Consider the following 27156-nt stretch of genomic DNA (forward strand, 5'->3'; position numbering starts at 1 on the left):
GATGATAACATGCTGCCTGCTTCTCCGCCCCCAGCCTTTGTCTCAAAGCATTCTGTCTCTCCCATGGCTCTTCCTCCCTAGGCAGGTGCTGTACATCCAGGGTGTAGAGCAGCCCCCCTAGAGGTGGTGAGGGGAACAAAAGCATGCAGCAGATGCAGGGTGGTCAAACTGTGATGATGGCTGAAGCTTACCCAAGTGGCAATGCACCAAACATCCATCCTGAGCTCTCACTTCCATCACCAATCCACCCCTGGGGCCAACTATTGCATCCCATCAGGAACCCACGGTACATGCACAAACCAAGAATAAGTTTGGGGACTAGTCATTCACAAAACCTATAGTTATTTTGGGGGACCAACCTGGCACGTATACCGTCGTTTTCAGATCTGCACATCCAAGTCTATTTTCAAGGGGCAATAATGATCAACATGGTGGAGATTCTTAAAAAACTAATGCCGGTAGAAACAACCACAGAGAAACCATTACAACAGATTCAGCATGTCCCACAACTTCACTACTCTGACAGACTGGATAAGAAACAACAGACGCTGATTAGCAGGCTTAATCAGAATAATAAATCCAGAGGGGCTTTCTCAAATTGTTAGATCATTTCTATTATAGAGACCAACTATGCCCATACGTCATTTACTAACCCCTCTCTTTGGGAATCACAACATAACACCCTCTCCTCTAACATGCCAGAGCTGATCAGAAAGAATGAAGCCACCCCCCCCCAGCCCAATTTAGGGTTTGCTCAACTTTTAACCCTAACATCACGTCAGCTCAGAGGATAGCGCTCCAATCCATCAGTAAACAGGACACTGTAATCAAACCAGCAGATAAAGAGGGTCAAATAGTCCTCCAAGACCATTCAAGTTACTTACTGGAGGCCAACAGACAATTGAATTACCCTAGGTATTGTGCCCCCCATCTCACTCACTGTTACCTGAAACACAAAAAATCAGCAGGAAGATTGTGACCCAGTTAAACAGAGAAATATCTAACAGTTAAACAAATAACTTGCCTGTATGGTACTGATTCTCCTTTTCCCAGGCTGTTGTATTTGCTCCCAAAAATCCATAAGGCTCCTAAATCCTGGATTGTTCTGTCCAGAATAGTTACCAACTGTGGTTCAGAATCCTATCGTATCGCTGAATATATTGACTACTACCTGAAACAGTTGTCCACAAAGCACCCTAGTTATGTTAAAGATACCTAACTGTCACTAAATTGAAAAGTTTGGCGGTACCCAGAACCACTTTTCCCTTCTCCATTACACTGATTTTCTGTATACTAACATTGACTCAGATTTGGGCCTGAAATTTCATCAACATCTGATACATGAGCGCCCGAACAAGGCAATTCTCCAATTACTCAGAATCACTTTAACCAGAAACAATATTGAGTTTAATGGTAAACATTACTTGCAGTTGAGTGGTTGTACAATGAGGAGAAAAGACTCTACCTATGCAGACATACCTGGCAGAGTGGGAGCAAACAGCTTTAGCGATATGTAAAAGACTACCCTGTGGGGGATCTGAAGCACCTTGTGTGTTCTGGTGTGCTGGTTCACAGAAATCTGTAAGCGCTCCATAAATAAGAAAAGGAAGGGGAATGTTTGTACACAGTAAAGTCCTGGAACAGATTCTCTGAAACCAGATGAGTTGTGATTTCAGGATTTCAGCTAGAATAGTGTAGGAGGGTGTGTGTGTCGGTGGGTTTTAAGAAAACTCTGTGTCCAGTTGTCCAGTGGATGCAAAGTCCGGGCCCTTGAAAGTTGTGACATCCAGGAAGTCGATCTCTGAATGCTTGATTATTGATTTGACTTTAATAGATGGGTGGTAGGAGTTCAGGGTTCTGCCAAATTCATTGAAGTCCTCCTCCATGTAGGGCCAGTTGCCCCAGACGTCATCCAGGTATCAAAAGTAATGCAATGGAAGTTTGGGGAAGACTGTCCCCTACCACGTAGTCATGTAGATGTTGGCATAGGCTGAGGCAAATTGTTTGCTCATCGCCGTTCCCTTGACTTGCAGGTAGTGTTTTCCGTTGATCTCAAAGTCATTCCTAGTCAAACTAAGATGAAGGAGCTTGAGGATTTCCTATTCTGGCCAGGATGAGTCTGGATGTTTTTCCATGAGGGTTCTTACCACCGCCAGTCCCATCCGGCGGTCAGTGTTTGTGTAAAGACTTTCAACGTCCATTGAAAACATTAGACAGGGTTCCTGTAGTCTCATGCCTCTGATTTTTTTCCAGGAAGTCATGGGTGTTCTTGATATAGCTTTCATGCCAGGTAAAGAGCGGCTTCAGGTGATAATCCAGGAACTCCGCTATTTGATAGCGCTCGCTGCTACAGTCCGATACTATCTGCCTTCTTGGTGGCATTTGAAACGGGACAGACAAGTGTAAGGCGTTTTGTGGACCTTTGGTAGGAGACAGAAGTATCTCTTCCTTCTGTCCCGCCTCAACAGGTATGTCCTTTGTGCTTTTGTGATATTGCGGTTCCGGACCATTGCATTCAGGATTTCCTCCATCTGTGCCTCTGTTTCCATGTATATTGGAGCATCCAGTGGGATGTAATAGCTTGTGTCATTGAGTTGTCTCATTGCATCCTGGACGTATTGATTCCTGTTCATGTTTACCACCGCGCTCCCCTTGTCCGCTGTTTTTATGACCATGGTGGTGTTCCACTGGAGTTCCTTCAAAGTTTAGGGTTAGGGTACTATAATCATGACTCAAAGAGTCATGAAATTGCACTGGCACAGGTCTTAATCTTGATAATTACTCTTTTTTTTGTTTAGGGAACAGTTCCCAAATATATTTACACGCAGATGAACCAACAATAATAAATGAATGAATGAACTAATTAATTGACTTATTAAGAAGGGGAGAAAAAAGGGAAAGCAAGAAAATGTATAAGATAAAGATAAGCAATATTTAAGGCCAAGAAAAAAGTTTAGAGTGCAGTTAGGATGAGATGAATAACCACTAATTATCACCAACTCCAAAGAGGTTAGGATTGGGAAAAAGATCTAGGGTCCAGTTGGAATTAGATTTCTAACTACTAATCATTCTCAGCCCCAAAGAGTTTAGGGTTAGGAAAAAAGGTATGAGGACAGTGTTAAAGATGAGTTTGAAAAAATCTACTAAGAAAGTGGCATTAAATGAGAGGCACACATACACACAACTGATATAAAGTCAATAGTTATTCAAGAAAACCATGGAGGGTATTGAAGGCTTGTTTGGGAGACCACTGAATTTAGAATATTATAACATGTAACAAAGACAAGGAACATGTTCATATTATCATGTGTTCTTATTATCAGAAGTTAAACTTACAGCTTATGGCCTTGCCTCATCAGACTTGGCTTTTTCCTCACTGTCCTAATACTTCTTTTCAGTCATGGCCTTCAAAGCCTGCCTTGTTGGATGCACGTATTTGGGGTCCAATTTATTAAGGAATTTCATAAATCCTACATTTTCCACCATGGAGAAAGGGTCTGCAATCTTGTTCATGAGTTCACCATGTTAACCAGTGCATCATCCGGTTCTTGTTTTCTGGTGACTATCACAAAAGCAGAGGAGATCATTTAGGGTGCTAAGTTGACAAATACAGTATACATCTCAGATAAATTTCCTTTTAAACAGTAAAATTGACCAGACCTCTGCCTAAGTTTGGCCTTAGAAGGGATTTCTGATGCTTAGTGTGAAAATTCCTCAGCATCAAGAATAATCAAAAGATGTACACTAATATGATTGTATAAAAGTACAAAATGTAATGTTTTCCGCCAATGGTGATTTAGTTGGTCCAATGATTACATTTGTACATTGTAAGTTCTTTTATCTTGTTATCATTCATGCTGGAGAACATTTATGCGCATGTGCATGGTACCATGGTGTGCAATAAGTAATGCTTATTTTCGTTGTGTAGTGCAGTATGAGGTTGATGACCGGCCGCCACACGTGCACTTAGCTTTGCACAAAGACAAAATGTAGTGAGTATATTGAGATATACCGCACCATTGGAGTGGATATTAATGTACCAAATGGTTCATGTTCTATCAGAATTGACTGTATGTGGTTTTGTTTATTTTATATTAATACAGTTGTTTATGCACCAAACTGAGTTACGGACTACCGTTTTTAGGCACTTTAAGTTAGCCTAGGATTCAAGTCACTTCATTAGATGGGTTGATGTACTTTGTATAGGTATATTAGAAACCAAGATTTGTGAATAGTGAGTTACATTTCGAAGTGAGACTTCAAGTGAAGTTGTAAATTTGATTGTGTAGAAAAATCTCTATTAAATCTAAAAACAATTTTAACATTCCAACTAAATTTAAAAAAAATGATGCAACATGAACCCCTGTTGCGAATTTGCGAATCCTACTATGGCGAAGGCATGACCCGCCCTACTCTGCCTCTGATTGGCTTACCCTGATATTCTAGCCCTAACCAATCTCACTTCTCTTGCCTAAACCTAACCAACCCAACCAACGAAGGCAGTGAGTACTAGCCAATCAGAGGTACACTGGGGCAGGTCATGCTTTCACCATAGTAGGATTTGCAAATTCATGACCAGGGTTCATGCTGCAGTATTTTTTTCCCCCACCTGCTTTTCACCAAGTCCCGCCCTACTGTTCTGTGATTGGCTAGTACTCGTTACATACATGCAGCAGAGAGAAGCTCCACAAACAGGCGTGAAAGCAAGCAAGTGCCTGTGGAGGTCGCTAACTAACCAGCTGGCCAGTCACGTTCAGACCCTGCAGTGAGCTGGCTGCAGCAGGGAGAGACTAAACTAACGTACTTGCATAGGTAAGTTAAGTTACGTGATTTACGTCATGTGACTTTGAGTTACTAACGTAACTTACTTATTTTAACTGTGATTAAAATAAGTGATTTTAAACTGATCTTTTCCTAAACTTAACCATGTAGTTTTGATGCCTAAACCTAGCCAAAGTATGATCATTTCACAACTTTAACCACGTGTTTATTGTTACCATGATGACAAAAGTCTGGTACGCCTGTTGGTGGTTGCTGTACATTCGTAGGATTATGCACGAAAAATGGTGCAGAACTTTTTGTATGAGGATACGTTGCGCAGGGACACGAGTCAAACTCACAGGAGTTCAGGTAAGGCCGACATCCTTTCACTGGTGCCAGAAACCAATGACAGGCAGCATATGTTGCAGCCTGTAAGTAGCTGGTTAGTATTAGTAAATTCCCCTACACTTAACAAGGATAATTTCTCTTACTACCTGCGCCATAACACTGTCAAAACGCAATACAAGTCAAACCAACTGCTCCCCCCAAAATCACACCACTTCCTGTATTGATGCAGATTTGTCTTTACCTGTGGTTTCCCTTTAGCTATCATTCTTAATTAGCTCCAATTGTTTTGTTTTTTTATTTCAATCTGGCTTCCATGTTAAACATACTGAGAGAATTCTCCTCAAAGTGATAAATAGCCAATATCTTTGTATATTCATTCACTATTGTCCCTTCTTCTCACCATCATGTCATGTCAACAAACATATTCACTGTCAAAACTGACTCGCTACCCAGGCACTGTAAGCTTTTAGAATAGGAAAATAATCCCTCCATACTTTGATATTTTAGAAACAGAAACATAGTACTTTCAATTATATGCATATATTTGATTTGGACATAATTGCTTAATGGTGCATTTGATATTGATTTCAATATCTTACCCTCACGATCATTAGGTTTTAAACAAACGCTGTCAATATCCCAATCTTTCTCTTGCAGTTAAACAGTATTTTCTGCCTCTTCCCCAAAGGAAAGCTGACCTGAACTGCAAGTTAGAAGAGATATTTCTCTGTCACAACTACATTCTTTTTACATTCAGTGTACGCATAAACAGTTTAATTTACATGACTTAACTGGTCCAACGATTGTACACATTGCAACTCTGTCTCAGTCTTCACATATTCCTTGTAAGGAAGATGCCCTTTGTGAAGACTTGAAGCCTCAACAAATTAACAAATTTTCAACCTACAGTATTTGGTGGAAAAGCCAACATGAAGTCTATCATTTTCCTGCCATTTTACCACAAGGGTAAATGGAAATATAGCAACCAAAGACGACAGTTGTGTTCAACATATGTGACAACAGATTACCTGCAGCAGTGTATGGTTGGTCAGGCAGTGAAGGCACAAAAAGGTCTTGGTGCTGTTTTACAGTCCAATGTTAAGTCCAACTGGTTGCAGTGGAACTGGAGCTGTTGCAGAAGAGCTTAACGAAACAAAAGTATTTCAAAAAGACAAAAAAGGGAAAGACAACTCTGCACTTGACTATGCCCTTTTAAATGTGTGCTCACTGCAGGTGACAACAAGTCTCTTTTAGCATTGCTATATTCCATTCACTCGAAAAAGGCCCCAAACTCCTAGTTTTATAACCCATAGTTCCTCCTACTACAGGAAACACCACTTAATAATCAATTAAGTCACAAAAGTTATGTATGTTCCTAAATACATTACATATCATAATTTAACAGTAAACAAATTACTTTAACGATTTCAAACAGCTTAAACTTACCAAAAAAGTGCTCAAAAACCACAATTTTCTCAAAATATATCACAACCCCCTCTATCTATCCCACACTTGGTGCATTCCCCTAGGAACACCTCCCTAAAAGGAAGCCAAGTTGGGTTAGCTTGGTTTGGCAGTTCTTGGGTCTGAAACTGGGGCTGATCATGTGTGGTAGAGAAGAAAGGTAAGCGATTTAGACAAACTTTAAAGTTCAAATCTGTTTAAAATTTTCTGAAGAAGAAGTAATCCAAAATATGTGTGGTGTTTTGCTTACAATACCTCACAAACTCTACTGTTAACAAGTATTAACACATATCAGTCAATACACATCACCAAAGAAGACACTTGAATGCCGGATAAATTAGATGAGAGTGAGTGTTTGTACATCTTCCTTGGTGCAGAGGGCATGGGGTATCTATTCAAGGAAGCAAGTTACTTGGTAAGCTGTGGGTTTCCATCTTGTTTATTGCATTTTAATTCAGGCTCCCTCTTCTTCTTCTTTGAGGTTTACGGCAGCTGGTGTCCTTGTAGTTGCATTACTGCCATCTTCTGGTGATATTCCCCTTCAGTGTCCAGTTCCTAAAGGTGCTTTAAGCAGTCCTGTTCTTCCCAAAAAATCAAATAACAATCTTCTGCCCTGCCCACTAACTCCACTCCAGAGTAGCCTACTTTTTATTCTTGTGCCCTACTTATTGCAACTCTGTCATCATATCCTGTCTCACTGCTGCATTTTTCCTGCATGGTTAAGCACATGCTCTATGGTTTCAGAATTGTGACATTGTTCACAAAAACAGTTAGATGTTTCCCTTTCTGGTGAAGTGTGTTTTTTTTACATTACTCTCTAATTCTCAATCTGGTCTGTTTACCTGGTTCTGAATATATATACCTTCCCCTTGTGTCTTCCTACTCATGATTAAATTCTGTCTATGCTTTTCCCCTCCTCCTTTGTAAGTTTAATGTTAACTAATGAGCAGCTTGTTTCTCAGCTTTCTCATTTTTTCCCATAATGCCTTACAAATTCATTCATTATGTTGCCTGTTTATTGTGGTGTTGCAAGGGCTGTTGGTCAAGCTGACATTCAGATATGAGGTTATGGCTTATTGCAATACTACAAAACTATATATTGCAGAGTGTATCTTCAACTATAAAAAACTGTATTACTGATTATTTCAGAAAACCTTGAGAAACTTTCAAAAAACACTTTCAGGTAGCCCATGTTTCACAAATTCAGAAATTAATTAAATTAACAAATTTTTTACTTCTTTCTGTCAAGAAATGTACATTCTTGTACATTACTATTACATCATTTTCTATATCATACAAGACCGTAATGTCTTATATAGGGCCAGATTTGGCACAATTCCCCACCCAGTTTTCGCCCTTGGTGTTTTGAGGAAGCCCAAAGACAGATAGACACAGTACAGTTACTACCTCTCTGTTTCAGATTTTATTCTTTTTTCAATGTTTAGCAGGGTTTGGCTTTTATCTACAGTGTGTTTCATCCCTTTTATGAGCCTGAAAGTAGGGGATTCAAGGCTGTTCCTGGACAAACCAAATACTCGAATGAGGCAAAGGAAATACCTAATTCATAATTTCTGGATTTGACAGTCATAATTTGTGCATTTGAACATGTCAGAGTTGAAGGTGCTTTGACCTCACTGAAGTGAGACATGATGGCCCGCAGGCCCCCAGGGTCTGTGAATGTGGCCATGGCTGGAGCGGACCACACCACATGATTCCCATGCTCATTACCGCAGCTTGGTAGGTGGCTGGCCGTCTTCATCTGTGCTGGAGTCAATGTCAGTGTCTCTGGACATATATTTGTGTTCTGGAGGCTCATGATATTTTTTCCCTATTATGCTTATGCTGTCCAACATAATGGTGTCCTTTTTGATTACTTTGTATATAGGCTGAATGCAGTATATTACCCACCAGGTTTGAGGGTTTAGTTACACCTAGAGCCACATTATAGGATCTCCCTATGTATTTACTGACATGACTAACCCAGACTTTACTTAGTTATCTGGCCAGAAGCCCTCTGGGTTCCAGGTACATTTTTTATTTATTTTTTGCTTGTGTTTCTGTTTATTTTAGATTTATGTATTTGGATCTCCATTAGATGTTGCCAGCACAACAGCTAATCTTCCTGGGGTCCACAGGAAAAAAACAACTCTAAAAATGTCATGTGATTGTGCAAATCAAACAAAAGTGAAAATATTACATACATGCAAATGCACATACATATAAAAAACATATACATAAAACAGGTAATAAAATAAAAAAGATATAGTACTAGTCTGTAATGCAAACAGCAGTACTGCAGCATGCACATAGTCTACAAATACAACAGAACACTACACTTCCCCATTACATTTTTGTCATCATAAACTATAGAGAACGATGTATCAGTATGAATAGCATGAAATCTAGGACTCAACACTTCAAACATAACTGTAGTATTAAAGTTTCTGTTTTAATTATCATATTAATTTTATATTTGATCATCTTTTCATTTTCAGTTTTCATCCATGCAAAATGTATTTAATTTAAAAAGGCAATTTAATTATAGTTATATGGTACTGCGTAGCGCATCTGCTGTTTTGTGCTGTATTTTCTAGTGTGTTTTTAATTATTTGTAAACTGTGCTGCCATTTCGTTCAGGATGCTCACAGCTCTAAACTCACCAAACTATACTTCTAAAATAAAATGCATGCATTAGATATAAAGTAAACTTTAATAATCATGCAATCCCATGCATTTGTTTTTTATTTTTGTTAAATTTGACATTGAGTGTACATCTCTGCAGCGGGTCATGTCATTAGTGAACTGTTAAAAAAATATCACTAGAGGGCAGCAGAGGACATGATATGGAGTATAATACACAGCCACACATACAGTACACGTGTTTCACTTAACTGACTTGCCAGTATGTCAAGATGAACTAGATCCAGATGTGCTGGAATTGTATTAATTATATTGACTTTAATTTACAATACTCCAAAATATGGACTAGTGGTAGATAACAACTATACCTGATTGATTAAATATTTTAAGGTTATTTTATTTAATATCAGTATTTTTTTTTTTTAATAAACATTTTCATGAATAATTCAATGTTTCTCTAAGCCCAGAATACTGACCACATAAGCCTGCACAGTTCCACCAAGACCTGTTGGGGGAGGACGGCTGTGAGGTAGCCCAGGGAAACGGGGGGGGGGGGGGGTGTCATCAGGAAGTTGGAATGTGGGTCCTTGTGTGTGATGTGATTGTTAGCAGAAACGTGTCAGCCCCAAGCCCACCACCACCAACCCTGAGTCCACAGCCCTGCTCAGGTTGTGAAAGTAGAGCTCTTTACGTGAATATGCATGCATGCAGATACACACACACACACACCACGCATGCATGCATGCATGCATGCGTTTGTGTATCTGCGTACACACAATATACCCCTTAGCCCTGCACTGCCATGGAGGCCCAGATACCTTATCTTTGACTTTTCTAGTGGAACAAGGGTAAACTCACTCACAAGGGTGGGGGTGGGGGGTAAAAAGACAGCCAAAGACTCTGGACTCGGGCAGACCACAGGCCCATGTGTGGCCATGCAGGGTGAAACCATACTGGATTAGGAGGGAGTTTACAACTCTCCATCTTTTATATAGAGAAATTAAAAGACAGAGGAGGATGGTGGCTGAGTGGGAGTGTTCATACTCCTCACCAACAAATGAGGCATCAATCTGTATACATCACTTTCCACTCATTATGATAACCTAACCTGCAGTTTCACCAATGTTGGTTTTCAAACAATCTTTTTGTCACAGTGCTCATGTTTGTGCTTCCAGTCTTTAAGGTTAAGCCATGTAATTCTGTCAGTTCCTTTAAGACGGGTCAAAGTTTGAAATACAAAGCTATATTCCAAATTTTTATTTTGTGTTATGCTCCTGGCAGTTTGGATATATTTTAGATCGAGGGGTTAGACTTTAAAGGTGCACTCTGTAGAGCAGAATTTAGCTTCTACTATCATCTAGTAACATTTGTCTCTTCATTTGACAGTGGAATGTTTGCTGAATATACAAACAGCTGAGTGCTGCGTATTCATAAGCAACAGAACTTTATCCACACAAGAATGAGTCATAAATACTTTGTTTATGTTTTAGAAATTGGTCATAAAATCCACTCCATGCTTGTGTTAGTCCCATTAATACTGTGGAGTGCAAATTAAAACACATTGCAAGCCGGAATTAATATATTTATACATCTCTGAAATGATGAGACTTCAAATTCATCAAATTAGGCTACTCCTTAGTACCACCTGGAAAAGATCTAGCAAATCTAGAGATCTAGAAATGCAATCCTTTCCTCTTCTCTGGCTCAGCTCCTGAGAGCCAAACTGTGGATGGGTTGTCAGCCACAAACCTCAAAGCTGGTCTTTGGTGCAGAGCATCTGGGCAGCCTCCCCTCCCAGATCCAGGAGTCCTGGCTGGACCGGTGGTTAGCCACACCAGCGCTTTCACCTGCATGAAGTCTCACAAGACTTTAAGCGGCTCTAAACAAGCGGTAACATCAGACCACACATTCAATAGTACTGGACAGCCAGGAGGTAGGGAGCATGTATTTAACCCGTGTGTGTGTGTGTACGTGTGTGTGTACGCGTGTGCGTGTGTGTGTGTGTTGCACTTTCACACAATTTTCCAGCACAAAATTCACAAGAACACAGCTCTTATGGTTGTTTTCTTGTAATCCTGCATTTAGTTTTTATTCACCTTTTTTCACCAGATGCTTTAACCTAACATATCACTCTAAATTTTGGCACCTTGTCATTTGTACCTGGATGAGTGGGATTTGTAGTTCTTCAGGAGGAACTTTTTATGGCAATGTGATTATTTTTTTTAAGATATGACGTTATTTGGCTTTAGACACTGTTTGCATCCAGTGATTTGGTTTTGACGCTGCAGATGTACAGTCTATAGCAAGAGCAGCAGTGAGACTGATTAGATGCCACTGGTCAGTACACTGTTGCTTACTGATTTCTGTAGTCAATGCATTGTATGTCTTCCAGGCTACATTTAGATTTTATGCCTCAGAGTAAATACCAATTAGCCAGCATGGTCACGCAACATGTTGAGATTTATTTATTTTTTTAGAAGTGAGGACAGGTTTTATGTACTTTACAGTATACATAAACAGGTTCTTTGAGGGGCTCACTATACTCTACCACAGAGAGGATTTGATTCAGTTCTTTAAAATGCAGAGAAGGTTCCTCTGTATCCTCTGTCCTTCATTTTCATCAATTACATCATTTTGCTTTCCAACAAGTTCTTTTTACATAATAATTTGGTCTTGTTGAACTTTAGCTGCAGTGGACTTTTGACACTGCTCAGCCGCTCTGTCATGCAGACTAAGTGATAGAAACAATGCATTTACATATCTACAATTTCACTTTTACGCTCATTGTGTAGGTGTAGAATCTTGAAAATACTGCAGGATGTTGGTCTTTTTTTAACCAGGTCACATTGTCAGTTTTGTCAGTCACAGTGTAATTTTTTTTTTAAAGTTTGTGAGGAGGCTGCAGTTACGAAACATTTTGTATCATTTGGAGTTAAAGAGGATATAATGTTGTGACGTATGATTATATGTATGCAGGGTATGCTTAAATTATGTGTCTGTAGTGCTATTTTCCATTGGCACATGGACCTGTGGAGCTTTGTGGAGCAATTGTTTTGTTTTCATTTTTTCATTTAATTTGTTTTACTTCACAGTATAATTTTATTTTCACCTATTTTATTAGGTAGTAATAGAGTTCATTTGTTTAGTTATTTACAAAGTCTTAGATTGGCTCTAAGCATGCAACCTCAAAATACAAACCCACAAAATGTAGGTAAAGGTTATAGGTAGGTAAAATTGTTCCTTTCTTTATCAATCAATTTTTTATGTGATTTAAAACGATTGATAATAGCTCTTTAGTTTCAAACTCTAAGTGTTGGTTTCTATTTACCTTTTACTTGCAGAATGTTTTTTAATAAATTAGCCTCATGTTAAATGTGCTTTTCTTTTGTGTAAGAAAGTTTTCATGTCGTGGCTGATCAGTCATCCATTGTGGCGCACCACGGCTGCTGAACTTTAACCTATCCTACATAAGGCCGATTTATTTTAGACCACTCGTGTAATTAAACATGCATTGTTGTTCTGGTTCTTTCTTTCTCTGTTTTATCGCTAGAGGGTGTTTATTATTGTACTATTACATTCATAAAGGTGTTTCACATTTGAAAATATGTTATCTTTGTTGCAATACCCATCAGATAATGTAGGCCTACACATTGGAATCTCGGTTTATTATACTTGTATGGGCAGAAATTATTTACCATCACTGAGGATATTTTTAACAAGTTTCATAAATCGACCTACGTGTCTGTTTGGTTTTAACATCAAGCTAAATTTGTCCTTTTGTTTTAGTGGCCAAAATTACGACGTAGTTTTGTTTTTTTGTTTTTGCTTTAATGTCACAGTCTTTTGTTCAGCTGGGGGGTTTTTTCAGAATTAATTTGTGTGACGCGCCGTAAACGCGTCTGTTGTTGGAGGCTGCAAGTTAATTATAGTCTGCGTGAAGCTTTCATGCTGCACCTCTACATAGCCTGCATGTCATATGTTTGTGAGGGTTGCCTTTAACTGTTTGAAATTATCAAAACATTGCATTTTGGGTTGTTGAACCGCTCTTACCGTTGTTTTGTTTTCCCCCCTTATACTTGCTCATTAAGCCTTCAATCGATTTCCACGTGCGTTCGTCATACGGTGAAGTCTATTCACAACTCACAAATGTTTTATGAAAGCCATTTGGCAGGATTTTTTTTTTTTTCGTATTTGGCACTTTTTTTATTTGGTATTCTTCCAAAAAATCATGTAGAGGAATACACAGTTTTCATGTCAATTAGGCCTATAGGGCGAAAACGGAACAATGAAAAATATAGAATGCGCCTGCAAGATGAAGATGAAGAGCGCATATCGATGTACAACTGCTGGGTTATATAGATTTATACTGGAACTGAGTCTTGACCTCCAAGATGTTATAGACTTCTTAGAGGGAGTTTCGGCTTTATTATAATGACCTTTACATTATATTGACCTCACAGCGAGTTTTAAGTTCGTGAGAAGTGAGCCAAATATCTTAGGCATTGAATTTCTATTGACACAGACTGTAAGTTTGGCAGGGCAAACTCTTGATGTGACGGCTTCTTTTTTTCTTTCATCTGTACTCTGTTTTCCTCTTTTATAGAAACGCAGTTTTTCCTGTACTTCATCTGTAGGCCTATTTATCAATATATTATTTTTACAGAACAATGAGGTTTATCTTGGGTATTATGCATTAACTCTGTAATGTAAAACAAATTACAGCCACAACCAAACATCATACGTGTTCAAGGATCTTGGGCCTTGGGCCTATATTCATAGTCATATTTGCACTCTGTAAACAGCATTAGTGCGATATAGGAGTGCTCTGTATATAGGATCCAAGTTCTGCAAAGCCTACGTGTGTTGATACAGTAATGGAGAAGCATGTTATTCGGAAGTCCTTTCGAGCTCTTTCTGTATGCGCGCGCGCGTGTGTATGTGAGAGAGAAAGAGAGAAGGAAAGTTTCCTTATGCCTTACAAACTCGGCAAAATATTCAAACTTTTGGAAAATTTTATGAGAGGATGATTTCAGAGCCTCTTTCTAGCTTCATTTTCTTTCAACCGCATCAATGCATCTGTTTTGTTTTTTTATAAGAGGCAAAAGGTTCAACATTTGCCATAGACTAAAGTTTGGCTTTTGACGGAATTTTTCAGATATCCAACTTTGAGAAACTATATGCGTTATTTGCAATTATTAAAGTGTAGTTTTCTCACCGTTTCCAGTAGAATGTTGTTGGACAAAAGCTACGCCATATTTAGAGGCTGCGTTCTCAATAAAGGGACAGAGTGATTCATTTAGATATTGTCGAATAAAATGTCTACCACACAAATTAAAGTAATTTTAACTGCTATACTTTCACCCCCTGCTTTCAACACCAGATTCACTTCTGCTACTGATCTATCATTACTCTGCGTCTTACATACTGTTAAGTTACCTGTCATATCACGAAGAGTTGATATTGGCAGCTTGCTAATGGACAAACATCCAGCTCATGCTGTCTCTCTGTATCACACTGAATGACGGGGAAATGAACTCTGTGGGCACCTGCGTAATGAGATAACAGCCTAAAATGCAGTGCGCACACTGCAAAAAATGCCAATTTAAGCAGCTCGTATTCTGTCATACTGCTCCTGTCTTTCTCTAAAATCAAATATTCTGCTTATAGGCTGTGTTCTTAAGTCTATTGTTTCCAATGGTTTGCTTGTTTCAGTAGGAACAAGACTGACCAGGCAGAGTTAAACTCCATCTACTGAAATTACAGTTCAAGAACAACACTGATAAAACGAAATTTGGTGATTGATGGTCAAATTTTAAACGACCGCACCGTCAAGGCTGATGTCCTATTCTACTTTTTCAACATGTTGTATGCAGAACTTAAAAGTGGCTATTTTTTGCAGCGCATGGTTTAGTAGGCCTATCTCTTCGCACTGTCACCATAAGGTCAGCTAAATACGCGTCTGGTGGCATGTCTAACCAGGCACTGTCAATGCAAACATGACTCCATACAGTTTAATCTCATAATCTGGCGGTTTGTTGTGATCTTTATGTGTCAGAATCTGAAGTCCAGTGTCCTGTGAAACGATCCGTGTGAAACCCGTGTGAAGCCACAGGCCTAAACACAGCCTACACTGACTGCCCCAGGTTTATGGGGTTTTTTTCTGTGGAGACAAATATACCCAATTCAATCATCAAAAATCAATTTGCATTTTTTAGCTTTTAGTGGAAGCAGTTCTGTATCTTGCTCTGCGGGAGGAAATAATGGTATAGTACAAGGTTCATTCATAACATTCAGGGACAAATTGCTTGAGCAAAAGTTCCGTTAATTGGTATTGTTAATTGCCCAGACACTAATAGAACTACAGGCAAAAGCATAAGGTCGATTGATCAATTAATCGCTATCATTCCTTCGGCCATAAGTAGAGACGTGTTGACCTACAATATCTGATGATGCATCTATCAAATTTAGATCATGCTTAATAAACTTGATCCCTACATTGTCTGGAGGCTAAGACTTTGAAGAGGAAGAGGTTGCGCGTAATGGCGCATGAAGCAGCAGATATCAAATAGATTCCTTTTACCAGACCGGCATTATGGAGAGAAACTTGGGTGGGGGCCTGGTAAGAATTATTATTTTGGGTATAAACCAGTGCTATTCCTGTGCAGACTGCTCCCCCATCACCCTCCACCCCCCTAATCTACGTAGCGGACTCAGCTTCCGCTTCGCACGGTTGGTCATTGATGCGCAGTGGAGGGTTGGAGAGGGAGCGCGCGCGAGAGAGAGAGGGGGGGACGTAGAATTGACAAGGCTAGAGACTGGGAGAGAGAGGAGGGAAGAAGGAGGTGACGGACCTGCTCCTCTGGGACTCGGCTACAGCTTACTGCTAGGTGCTATCAGCAGGGTCGGCTCACAAAACGGTCTTCGGCTGTAAAATGCACAATAAGGTACCAAGCAGCGCCTTGTAGCTGTCACGGAACTCCGCGGGAATCTCCACGGTCGCGGCTCCGCTTGTAGGAAAATCTGGACTAAGTGTGTGAGGGGGGGGGAAGAAGGATTCATGGAGATTCTGTGCAGCTTCGACGAGCAAAACGCCTGGATTATCTGATTTGGGACGGGGCATTGAACACTTTAAAGTCGATACGGTGCTTCTCTGTTGTGCCACCGCCGTGCCCAACTCTAGCCTACGACGTGTTTTTGTTTTTAGGTAAGCTGATCCTGCTTTGATCGGGCTACGTGTGTATTCATTGTTGTTCCAATTCATAGCGGTTTACATCGTTGTGTAGGCTACTACAGTACTCTACGTTGCAGGAATCGCTGCTCTCTGCAGAAGTGACACCGTCTGAGAGTAGAGGATTGTTTTTTTAGGAGGCTTCATTGTGTTCTGGACGTCAGCATATCGCCATATTACAATAAAGATCATGTCTTTTGTTTGGGGAACCTTAACAGGAAATAGTGTTTCCTAAAAGCGAGGGCTGCTTCAATGTGCAGCCTTCTCCTAAAATAAGTTAGTCACACTTCTAATGTTGGGAATACTATAGACTGTGAAATTCCCTATAATATCCATAATATATAAGATAAATAATATCTTTGTTAATAGCCTAAAATAAACTACATTTCTGACAAGCATCTTGGCATAAGCTACCAAACCTTCTGCTTATTTAAACAATATAGGCCTATTATAGGAACCGTTTATTGTGCTGTTACTTTGAAAGCCTTCAGTTTAAAATCAAGTTGTTATTTTATGTTATGCTTTCCTTTTAAGTCTATTGTGATTTTTAAAGCTGGCATCCCTGAGCTGTAGTTATTAGCCTGTGAAGCACACGACACTTCCGAAAATTAGTAAATTTGTGGTCACATATAGTGACAAAATAAAGTTTATATGTCTGTCTGTGTGTATAAACTAATTCGAATCAGTCTCTAACAGTGATAATAAGGAGGTCCAGTCCCACAAACTGACATCTCTGTTTGGTTCTTACAGCGGTGACAGTAGTATACGGTGCTCCGGTCATGGCGGACCAAGAGGAGACTTTTGCCCTTCAAAACTCTCCCGGTGGCTCGGATTCAAGGGAATTACAGAACGATAATAAATCAGAGAAACAGAACGGGACCTCAAGCAAATCCCCATCATCACAGACAACTTACATTCAGCAGGTCAGTATCAGTCAGGCTGCAGGCCTCACTCTCACTGCTTCAGGCTGCGAGCCGAGGCTTCTACGGACTTAGGGGGTCACATTCACTGTAAAAAATAAAAAATAAAAAACATTAGTACAAGAAGGCTACTACATTGTCGTTCTGGGTGTTAAAATATGCACGAAATCTTAAAGACAATGTCTGCCAATGGGATGGAGTAATTCTACTAATTTTTCTCCGTCTTAAGTATATTTTTTTATAAACAGATAAGCTATAACTTTTTTGAATCCGATATTTAGTCTCTGTTCTTTGTACACTAAGTTGCTCAAAGAAACTGACTTCAGTGAATTTATTTGAGTAGTGAAACAACAACAGAAAAGTTTCAATGGAATTGTCGCTTGTTTTTAGGCTAGACTTTATTGAATATGAGACAAGACTGATAAATTCTGTAGGAGAACATGTTAATCGTCAGACATTAACTCTGGCATTATTATACTGTATATTGTTGGTAGTTTAAATGTGATAAAGGCCCAACAGGTTTAAGACTACAGAATGACAGCGTACACCCACATCTTGAATTACTAAGTAGCTACACAAGGCTTACATTGTCACAATGCAATGTCCTACATTATTTATTGTTTTGACTTGAATGTACTTGAACTCAGTTGTCCAAAGTTTTTTGCATCTTGAAATTTTAAATTAATATTTTACTTCAAACCATTGGCATTTATAATTTCATCTTTGGCAGCTGAAAACAGTTTGACTATTTTATATATTTATATTTTATTTGACCAACCCAGAAGGCCTCAAAACCATGTTAGACCGGAGCTTGACACCTCTGCGTAAAAATGAGGTCTGTTTCAGCAATGCTGTGAGCACTATGGGCACTAAAATGCTTTATTTTGAAGGGAATGGAGGGGATTAAAGTCTACCTGCATGAGAGGGAACTTTGGACAAAGTTTCACGAGGTGGGGACGGAGATGATCATCACCAAAGCCGGAAGGTAAGACCAACTAAAAACGTGTATCATTATTATGATAGGAAACCAGAACAAGGGCAATTATTGACCACATGGCTGCTTGCCATGGCTCCCCACGCAATTATTTTATATGAATTTTATCTAGGCCTAGAATTAAAATGTAGACTATATAGGCCCGGCTGGAATCTTTCTTGCGTGGGGATTTGGAAATATACACCGTGAGGAACCACAGAGAAAACACCGAGCATCTGGTGGACGCTTTAGCGCTCTGCAGCACCACGAGTAGGCTACACAGCCTACATTTTAGTCTGGGTGGCCCTGTTGGGAAATGCAATACCATCGACCAATCAGCCTCAGAGAGCTAATGTACAAAACTGTCCTCCGGTGCAAAACACTGCTGAGTTTGAGTCTGTTTTACAGACATTTAAACATTCAACGTTTAACATTTCTTTAAATCCAGAGAAATAAACTAATTTTAGGAGCACGTGTCTGCCATTTGCAATATTTTCTCTGCATCTGCTGTGTATGTGTGCGTAATTGTACGCAGACACTTCTTGCGTGCAACACTGATGCAGCAACATGTTATACAGAGACTGTACATGTGTCTCGCTGTCAGCTCCACAGTTGCCCTCAGTCTGCATCCAGTCAAAACAGCGCGAGTGTAAACTTGCATATATGCATGATGACCGTTGGTTTCTGCACATGTCAAAGTGGCTTAGATGTGTGGGTATTATAAATAATTGAATATTCATAGTTTAACACAGCTACATTTCATTATGCTCTCCAGTGCGGGCAGAAGGCAGTTGTTTTCCACAGCTGCATAAAGTCTCCATTATATTCCCGTCAGTCATTTCACTCCTATTTCTGGCGTGAACTGATATTACACAGCATCCCCCCTCGTCCTCAGCCCTTCCCTTTGACTCGTGAGGCTGCTTAGCCTTACTCACATTATGTATTTTTTAGCATGACAGCTACCAAATATCTAAATGATTTACTGAACGGAAATCTGGCCCACAGTGAAAAACTTTTTATAATGCGCAGGTCCGTCTCAGACCCAACGCCCTGCCCTGAAAATAGTCTTTACCTCTCCAAACCAAATTATTTTGACATTTTAAACCATCCCACGTGAGCTGACTGTATGAATTATAATTTAGTTTAGTTTACAAATTGGATTCATTAAAGTCATACGCTTTATAAAAAAAAACATACATTTGTTTTCATTCACAATTTTGTAAAAAGTTTATAATGGACACTTGTACCCGCTAAACGATTGAAAATGGCTAAAATTGGATGTGAATTTTAATGATTTCTTCTATAGAGCAGAAAACCATGAAAACACACCACAGTCTATTTTTGCCTAGCCTTCCTTTTTCCACAGTTTGACAGAAATACCATAAAGCGCTATAAACCGTGTTTTGTCGTTCACAGGCGAATGTTCCCCAGCTTCAAAGTGAAGGTCACGGGATTAAATCCCAAAACTAAATATATTCTCCTGATGGATGTTGTTCCTGCGGACGACCATCGATACAAATTCGCCGATAATAAATGGTATGTAAAATATAACACAAAATAACGAATTCTTAAGGTCTTTCCCTTGCAGAAACAAACTTTTCTTTAATTTTACGCGCACGACATTTCACAATAATGGGGGTCATTGTTTTTGTTGGTTGCAGCTTCTCTCTCTGGAGTTTACTCCAACAGGAAATTTTATATTGTTGTCCTGATTGACGAGAATCGGAAGTGAACATAGGCTATTAATTCTCCGAGAATTATGAACCGTGTATTTTCTAATGTTTGCCAAGAAATGTAGTCAGCAGGGAGAAATGTTTCTGCCGGAGCTGACTTTTCGGTGTTGAATGAATGCTGATGACTTTTCCTATAGCTATACCAGCCTATATGTGCATTGCATTGCATTGTTTATGCCCTACTGTCATTCACAGTAGGGCATAAACATGGATATTTGTTTAGTGTCAAATCGATCTCTCTAACTTTGGTCAGGAATGCCTTGTTTGTGTCAGCGCCTTTCCATGAGGAGATACTCAAAGAGGATAATTACATGCCAATACTGCCGATAATGACCTGTCCAAAGCATGTCCTGGAACTAATTCTCCTCTTGATCGAACGATGTTGTAAAACAATGTCTACCAGCTCTAATCTGACCTCTGACGAAGCAAAACCAACCAGTGCCATCTTGTATGACATATAAAACTGGCACCGTAGGTCACTTTTATGATCTATGTAACTTTAAAAAGCCCTAATGCAAAGTTCTGATAAAGGAGGTAAACATCCTGGTGGCCCAGACGTTTAAGGCAAGTGCGTAAATGTCTAGAATGATCAACCGAGATTCTTTATAAATTTCAACAGTCTTAGAGGTTAGCAACAGTGTTTTACTAACTCGCCGTTTTTGTTTCTGATTTTTATTTTATTTAAAAAATGTCCTTTAAATAATATGCATTCAATTCAGATATCCCTCTGCGTAATTTCTAAATTTTGATAATGAAATAATAGCCTATAGATGATGGGGAAATGTTGTCTTACTAACATTTTGCACCAAGGACACGTCCACCTACATTAGCGCCTACATAGCTCATAGCTGGCATATGGGTGTCAGTCCAAGGTTGTTACCGTGTGCCTGTGTTGTTGTAATTCAGGTCTGTGACCGGGAAGGCAGAGCCCGCTATGCCCGGCAGGCTCTACGTTCACCCGGACTCTCCCGCCACGGGGGCGCACTGGATGAGGCAGCTCGTCTCCTTCCAGAAGCTGAAACTGACCAACAACCACCTGGACCCGTTCGGACACGTAGGTGCCTAGGCCTATCATCTATACTATTTAACCACATGTCTGTGTGTCTGTGATGGCTCTAATAACCTGGATTTTGACCAGAGCAGCACCAGGACATTTTAATTTTCGCTTGGTGTGTTGCTCAGTGGCACTTCAGCACTTCAGTCCCTTTCTACTCATCTATAAGCCACTTTATCCCCTTTCACAACACAAGTGCTGGTTTCTACAGCTGATACTTACTGCTGACTAATGATTGGGTTTTTTTGTATGAAAATCACCCAGATACATCGGACAAAATCAGTGGCGTCAAGACTCGCACAGAGTTGAATCTGAAAAAAGGAAAATTCAAGCGTTTTGCATTTTTAAGTTTATTTTAAGTGTTTTTGTTAAGCCCAATTATTTGAATTGATTAAAATTGTACCACTTATTTACACAACTATTGAGTTTAAAGGTCATAATTTAAAAAAAAAAAAAAGATACAGCTGCACCCCCTCCTACTTGCTTGTAAAAAACTGTGATTTGCATGATTAGGCACCATTAAGGCTGAATGTTGTCTGTTAAATTTACTTTAATAATTTAACAGACCAAAATTTCAGTCACTCCTCCACTTCTCCAGCATCAGGCCCATAAACTCACTGACCTTGTGTAATTTTGGTCGTGCTATAAAGTTCCATTTATTCATTGGAGACTCTCTGAATATAAAGTATGAAGTTTGTTCTGTGCTAAAATCAAATTACAGACAGTTCATATATTTTTGCTACTTTCTTGTTTTTTCAAATTTTTCTTTCAAACATCCTCTAATTTTCCATTTTTTGTGATACAAAAATATGCAAAACAAATTCTGTCTCTGCAATGCACAAGGCTGAAGAAAGAAGGTAGACTTTTGTATTAAACACAGAAGGATACAGTTTATTTCCTATTATCCTTGTTTACTTGGAACTATAGTTGCTGCTGTTGCAAAGTACAAAATGTGGTGCAAATGATTTTAAGTGTTTATTTGGCTTTCTAAAATTCAATGAAAATATCATCCTTTTTTTTTTTTTTTACTGTCAGGCAAAAGTAATTCTTTAAAATCTCAGAAAACCTATAGACTGACAGTCTTTATTCATTTCATAAATTAAACATGTATTCTTGTGCTTAATTTTTCATTGAGAACCCCATTAAATTCAAGCAAGATGAGTTAAAAAGGGCAGGATATTGGATTTTCTGCAAAAAAAAATTTAAAACAAATTTAAAATTCAAATAATGCCTGATGTCCATTTGAAAAAAAACAAGAAACCAGAAGGTGACTTTGCCACACATGTAGTTTTATCTATGAGAAAAACATGAATTTACATTTTAAATACTAATAAATATATATTTTTTCTTTAGAATGAAATCCACGGGACCTCACAATGAAAACAATGTAATACAGTAATGTTCTTATGACAGTCTGTGATGTTTAGAGAGAACCTCAATTTCTGATTCTGATTCTCAATGCTGAAAATCATTTAAATTTTGACTATTTTCACCCTGCTATCGATGATGGTTAAGTCGAATAATGTGTTTGGTTCCAGCGTCCTGGAACCTCTTTGGTACTTTTCATTGCCCAGGTTTATTATAGCACCCCCTAGATGTATTCAAGTTGTAGACCTCCTGGAAGTCAGCTTCCATAAGTAGAGGGGAGCAGTTGGGCACTTTTTAGCTAAACGGAAAAAGGCAATTGCACCCCCACCCACCGCCTCCCTCATCCCCCTCACCAGTGAGGGACTGTATGGTACCCATTTCCTAACTTTAACTCCTCATTATTCTACACTCCCTATCTGGCCCCAGGCTTTTGTGATTCCTGCCTTACCCAAAACAGAAAACATCACTTACTTCATCAACAAATGGGCCTGTTGGCGGCAGGTTTTCATAACATTTTAAGTTGATGGGCACATTGAGGCCAAATTAGATGTCTTGTTGTAGAAACGGAATTGACACACAATTAGCTTTCTTACTAATAGGCCCAGTCATTAAAGGAAAAAAACAGTTATGAGGTTGGCATAAGGTATATCAATAGCTGTACTGTTTTTAAGGAGATAAAACATAAGAAATTGAATTAAGCTGAAATTCTTAAAATTGTTTTGCTAATGTTGATTAGAAGTGTTAAACTGAATGGGGTTCAAATCTGTAGTCAGGGATGAGAAAAAGGTGTATTTAGGTTGTTTTCCATTAATATATGTCAATAAAAGGCAGCACTAAAACTTGTAGTCTTGTTATAGTGATAATGTTTTATCTATTCCAGTTATCAACACTGAACGCAGATTGCTAATAATTTACATAGCTACAGGTACTCAGTTTGATGGTGAATCTTAAATGAGACTCTTATTAGCCATTCACATTTACCAAAGCAAAAAATGCATATACATTTCTACACACACAAGCCATTATCTATCCACATGGCACCTATAGTGATTGTTGCCATGCCAAAACTCAGCTGGTGAAATGAAATTGGAGCTCAGTCAGAATGTGAGCAGTGTTGTAAAATGTGGGTTAAAGTACATTTTTGATTGGTTGCAGTGGTTCTTGGCTCACCCTCTTTCGTGCTGGGAGACAGCACCCTGGGATTCATAAATGAAACGCTGGTGGCTGGCCAGAAAATATATTCCATCAGCTTGTTGGTCCAGCTGGTTGAAATAACTTGTGGATGATTTATAATTACTAGCAGTGAGACATGAGACCAATGTTGCTGATGTAGATTGGACCAATTTAAGATGGGCCTGAAGCAGTCATTTTTCTCTAGAAATGTCGAGTAATTAGACAGCGGACTGAGCAGGGCTGAGCTCACCAGCTCAGAGCTGTTGTGAAGGAGTCTGACAGGAAACAAGGGGCGCTAAGCCCCATGGGGTCTTTGTATACAGTTAATTGTGTAGCTTTGTTTTTTTATTCAAATTATATATATTTCAGCGGTGCAATGGCAAATGTTTGTAAAAGAAAAATGCTGCCAGGATTACGTTTTTTTTTAAAGTGACATAATCATAGTTTTGAATAGGATAGTTCACTTTAAATTTATTGATATTTTCATGCAGAAGGAGCGGGTTGACATGGGCATCACTGGGTATTTCTTGGACGTATCTCTGTACAATACAATAGGGTGTTTCAATGGCAAATGTAATGGGTTACATCTTACAGGCACATATATGTCAGTTTTTCCACTATTTTACATATTGACCATATCTTAGTCTTAAGGTAAAGGTAAATTTCTCCATACGGTTTATTTCATAGAAAATTGCAGTCTAGTCGAGGATAATGTGTTGTGAATATGGTTTCATGGTGAAAAATGTAATTACCATTGTAAACATGCAAGTTAATAAAACACTACAGCAGTTTTGTAAAGTAACTAAATACATTTACTCAACTACAGTACTTAAGTACAATTGTGAGCTATTTGTACTTGAGTGTTAAATATACTCCATACTTTTACTCCATTACAGTTCATGAGGAAATGTACGTTTTAACCCACTACATTTATTGGACAGCTACAGTTGACTTCACAGCTACTGCTACTCTCTCACTACAAGGGGGGGCAGCTACCGCGTTACAAAATCACAACTGTTTGCTGTCCTGGCTCCATAGTTGAGCAGTGGAATGAGCTCCCCATTATCACCAGGACAGCAGAAACTCCACACATCTTCTGTTGCAGACTGAAAACTCATCTGCTCAGAGTTTGGCCCATAAAAAAACTCTTTCTCTATCTCTTATTATTTCTAAATGTAGCACTTGAAGCAATTCAGCATATCTGATTAAGTTGATATACTTGTAATTTTTGGGTTGTATCCACATGGTTGAATGCACTTATTGTAAGTTGCTTTAGATAAAAGCATCAGCTAAATAAATGTACTGTTCACAAGGAATATTTTACTTACAAGACATGTGATCAGCTTATAAAATATGATGCATTGTTCTCAGTTAAACTATCCAACAGCATAAAAAGTAGTTCATATTAGCTTCACCCTGCTTACTGAATGCATCAGTAATAATAATCCGTTAGTATTGCTGTATATAATAATACAATATGCTGGAAGGGGGCATTCTGCATAATAAGTACTTTTATTTTTGATACTTAAGTACATTTTGCTGTTAATACTTATGTACTTTTACATAAGTAAAACTTTAAATGCAGTATTTTCATTTGTAATAAAGTACTTTTATGTTGTAGTATCATAGTAAAGGGTGTAAATACTTCTTAAACCACTGCACTACAGTGCTACTTTGGTCTCATTGTTATAGATTTAAGTAACCAAACTGGTGTTGTTCCTAAACTGCAGTTTTTGCTTTGATCTCCTTCTCAACTCCCGGAATATTTCTCAGTGTCATCTCCCCCCTCAATTTGCTCCTGCGCTCGTCTCCCCATCTTCCCACACATGTTTTGGCCAGGAAGGTGGAGTGTGAGGATCGCACTGTTTATATTTGAATGGCAGTGTGCGATGAGCAATAGATGATGGTGTACAAAGCCTGCTAATCCCGAGGCTTGAGCAAACTCTCTGATGTGGTGGAACTTGAAAGCAAAGGGCAGCGGCTCGAGACCCAAAGTGATCCCTCACTATCATTAAATACTATCATCTATGGGGGGAGACAGAGATACAGGGACCCAGGCAGGGCAGCGGCTGGGCCAGGGAGACGAGGCGTGTGCTGGGGCCCCAGTGGGTGGTCTACAGCTACACCCCCTACCCCCACAACCCCCCTACTAACACACATACTGGACTTTGGGAACCCACAGTAAGTGGACCATGCTATTTTCCAGGGTGAAATGTGCATTTAGATATTTCCATACAATTTCTAATGTGTCTCAGTGGCAGACATTTTTAGCTTCTAAAACCATGTAGAGCGGTGAATGACGTGCTTTCATTGATGGGCTTGTTGTTGTAATTTTCCCCTAATCTTGGACGTATCTCTGTAGACCTCAAGTAAGCCATTAATGAATGCGTGCATGGGAAAATGTTTTGTTTAACCTACTTTTTCTCTGTACTGTGTTCAAATAGTTTTGAAAAGCTTTTTCATAGAAAGTTAAAGCCTCATTTATGAATCCCAACAGAATGGTAGTGCGGCTGAACATGACTTTACAGCACAGGAGCCAGTACAATCCCACACTTGAATATGGAAATCAAAACAGAGTTACCATGGAATACAGCAACAAGATTTCATTTTTCTCAGCCTGAGACTTTGTTTTGTTAAAACTATTCTCACCTCAGATCCAAGTATGCAGCCCCAAAACCCTAAATCGTTTTATTTGATTGTAAAATTTGCAAAAGCTGAGTTTCCATCTGCAAGTCGTCCACACTTCAGCAGCCTGCTTATCTAAACAAAGTGATACACTCAACCGGTATTTTCTGCACAGGGTCAGTAACTTCCATTAAATCATCCTGCATCTACAATGTGCATGGCAGGAAGTTGGCAGAAACCCATTTTTAGCCAGTTTCTGCCCATTACAAAAACCTATTGCACCATGAAATGCGATCAAGTTCAACTGGAAATTGATAATGGAGGACTATTGTATCATCTGTGTGAGCCCATTTGGTTCACTCAGCTCTAAGAAAGGACTTGGGGTTATGTCTGTTTAATGCTACAGGATGCCCCCACAGGTGCTGGAGGTCAGGGCGATCTCTTGTCTCTTCTCATGCTGGCAGTGAAAGGCAGGTACAAAAACAAGCTTTAAGATAACAGATAGGAGGAATGCCTATGGGACAGAAAGGTGGGGGTAGGTGGGTGTAAAAGGAGGGGGTGTAAGTGGATCTGATGGAAAATATAAACCATTAGATTTCCTTTAGGCTGATTACCATGACTCCCTGGTCCGTCAAAACAATTAGACTTAAGACCCACGGATGAGAGGGCCTCAAAAGAGAAGTTCAAGGCTCAAGTTCAGCTGTGTGGATCTTGTCTTAATGTCACCAAGCTAGCCACCGGTAGTAGTCATCACTTAGCACAAACTAGGTTAGTCAGGTTAGAGGGGCAACAAGAGAGAGGACATGTTTATGTCAGCGTATTACTCTCCTGGGACTGCTCATCTACTCTGTGTTACTATTGGGACACAG

The 27156-nt window shown here is 39.3% G+C and overlaps 1 protein-coding gene and 1 long non-coding RNA gene across 6 annotated transcripts in view; one reads left to right on the plus strand and one right to left on the minus strand.

Annotated features, from left to right (window-relative positions):
- Positions 1-1322: 1322 nt before the first annotated feature.
- Positions 1323-6367, minus strand: LOC122865473. The gene is made up of 3 exons (XR_006375490.1): positions 6138-6367; positions 3337-3562; positions 1323-2696 (listed from the first exon to the last, which is right to left on the minus strand). It is a non-coding gene; the product is annotated as an uncharacterized LOC122865473 (long non-coding RNA).
- Positions 4697-27156, plus strand: part of tbx5a (T-box transcription factor 5a) — a 32781-nt gene continuing 10321 nt past the window's right edge. Inside the window, exons 1-5 of one of the 5 annotated variants that reach the window (XM_044173929.1) lie at positions 4697-4812; positions 17192-17364; positions 18252-18346; positions 19751-19870; positions 20974-21121. In XM_044173929.1, the coding sequence (XP_044029864.1) occupies positions 17221-17364; positions 18252-18346; positions 19751-19870; positions 20974-21121 (507 nt within the window). In that variant the 5' untranslated portion in view covers positions 4697-4812; positions 17192-17220. Of the gene's footprint in view, positions 4813-6633; positions 6734-6881; positions 6989-16011; positions 16418-17191; positions 17365-18251; positions 18347-19750; positions 19871-20973; positions 21122-27156 lie in introns of those variants that run through there. The other 4 variants (XM_044173928.1, XM_044173931.1, XM_044173927.1 and 1 more) reach the window with 4 other exon arrangements.

This window comes from Siniperca chuatsi, linkage group LG18, assembly GCF_020085105.1.
Source record: "Siniperca chuatsi isolate FFG_IHB_CAS linkage group LG18, ASM2008510v1, whole genome shotgun sequence".
Taxonomy (NCBI): domain Eukaryota; kingdom Metazoa; phylum Chordata; class Actinopteri; order Centrarchiformes; family Sinipercidae; genus Siniperca; species Siniperca chuatsi.